Source organism: Anopheles maculipalpis, chromosome 3RL (assembly GCF_943734695.1).
Source record: "Anopheles maculipalpis chromosome 3RL, idAnoMacuDA_375_x, whole genome shotgun sequence".
Classification (NCBI taxonomy): domain Eukaryota; kingdom Metazoa; phylum Arthropoda; class Insecta; order Diptera; family Culicidae; genus Anopheles; species Anopheles maculipalpis.
Window position 1 is genome coordinate 55,738,197 of NC_064872.1, and position 1,633 is coordinate 55,739,829.

Sequence of the window (1,633 nt, forward strand, 5' to 3'; positions counted from 1 at the left end):
GAATAAAGAAAAGTTTATTTACGCACCTCTTATTCAAGTGCTTTGCAATCAATACAAATATGCTTGCCTCTTTGATGCTTACACGCTATACCCATCCAGCTAGAATCGAAGCTGTTGAGCGAACATCACTATTTTGTCATTTAATATCACGAAAAAAATGGAGATTGTTTCGATGTCGTTAAACACGATGATGATGGCGATGAGGAAACTGGAAGAGTTGCTTCCAAAATACTTTTCCAATCATAGGAAGTGGCATCGAAGTAGCATGTCAATGAAATAGCATTTTAGTTCTCGTTCATTATGGTGTCAATATCGTACACGTCCATTACATTTTCCAATATTTCCCAGTACGTTTCGCGCGTAAGTTCCGGACAGAACACCTACCGAGAAATCAAGAATATACAGAGAGTTTATCAAAAGACCCTTACATAATTAGGATACGATATGATCCATACATTGTACCAATTGGTGGTCTCATCCGTCTCGTCCATCAACGGCACCTGCACGCCATACACTTGGAAGGCTAGTGCAAGACAGCAGACAGCAGTATGGGCTGGTTTGTAATCGAGAATTTTGCTACTATGGTGAAAGTCTTGCAAGAAAGCGGCAGCAGCCTTTGCAACAGGCATCGAGTGCCACTCCTTGGCACCGAACAGATCTTGTAGCGATTTCATATAGTGCAGCATGTACTTATGCGGATGCACAATCGTCATGTCGAACTTGAGCATGCGGGCAATAAACAGTTCGGCCTGCACTATCGTATCCCACATCGACCAATACTCGTCGCATGGTTCCAGTGGCGTGGCATCCCGGTTAATTGTGTTGTGGGCTACATTGATAACGTCTCGTTTCCTTACTTTGTCATCCTTTATTTTACCAGCCAGATACAGACATGAACAGGCGATCATCTGCAAGAAAAGACAACTTCCAGTTAGCTACTATCAATAGCAAGGTGGATTTTATCAGTTTGAACCGGTCTCTAACATTGTTATTATTCGCAGCCATAACTTAAACTGGTCGTTACATCGTAAAGCTTTGTTAGACAATCAATGTACTTGAAGGTCTGCCGCCAGTTAAGTCTTTGCACAAGCCTACCTCTTCAAGCCACTTAAACGCGCTAAGACCATAAACGAAAGAACACACACAAATTTTTTGCTGATACTCACATACGGATCATATTCTGTGTCGTCAAGTTCTCTGAAAAACCGATGATACAGGATTGCCGCCGTGGCAGAAGTGAGCGGTTTCATTTCCAGTTTTTGAGCGCATTCGAAAATAAATCTTGCAGGCATTTCCTTCTGCGTGGTGTATCTATGTTGAATAGCAATGGGTTGGTTGTAATGCAATTAGTTGAAATAATAGAATATCATTCAGAACGAAATTTGCCTTACTTGTAATTCACCGATGTCGGGCGCCGTGGAACATTTTCCCACGTCATGCTGTCGGTCAGGTTGATATTGTTCATTTGCATCATCGCTAGGCAGACTGTTTCGCGGAACTAGTTTGAATGAACTATGAAGAAGCACGCAACAGGCTACAAATCACTTAAAGTTCAACTTTCTAATCGAAGGCCAACTGGAGATATCTCAAGAAAACTTAAGTCCTTGAAGCGACTCACCGGTGCGGTTGTTGG

General features: G+C 42.3%; 1 protein-coding gene across 1 annotated transcript; it reads right to left on the reverse strand.

Moving 5' to 3' along the window:
* Positions 1-256: 256 nt before the first annotated feature.
* On the reverse strand, positions 257-1,550 carry LOC126562832 (cyclin-Q). Its single transcript, XM_050219421.1, has 4 exons — positions 1,392-1,550; positions 1,167-1,311; positions 456-908; positions 257-380 (listed from the first exon to the last, which is right to left on the reverse strand). The coding sequence occupies exons 1-4, from the start codon at positions 1,472-1,474 to the stop codon at positions 285-287; spliced, it is 777 nt and encodes a 258-aa protein (XP_050075378.1). The 5' UTR covers positions 1,475-1,550; the 3' UTR covers positions 257-284.
* Between the last annotated feature and the right edge of the window lie 83 nt (positions 1,551-1,633).

Excerpts from the sequence above, each read along its gene's own strand:
- LOC126562832 (XM_050219421.1), bottom strand. The coding sequence starts at position 1,474 with ATGATGCAAATGAACAATATCAACCTGACCGACAGCATGACGTGGGAA. Across the intron at positions 1,312-1,391 it reads CCGACATCGGTGAATTACAA|ATACACCACGCAGAAGGAAA; the intron begins GTAAGGCAAATT and ends TATTCAACATAG. Across the intron at positions 909-1,166 it reads ACACAGAATATGATCCGTAT|ATGATCGCCTGTTCATGTCT; the intron begins GTGAGTATCAGC and ends CTTTTCTTGCAG.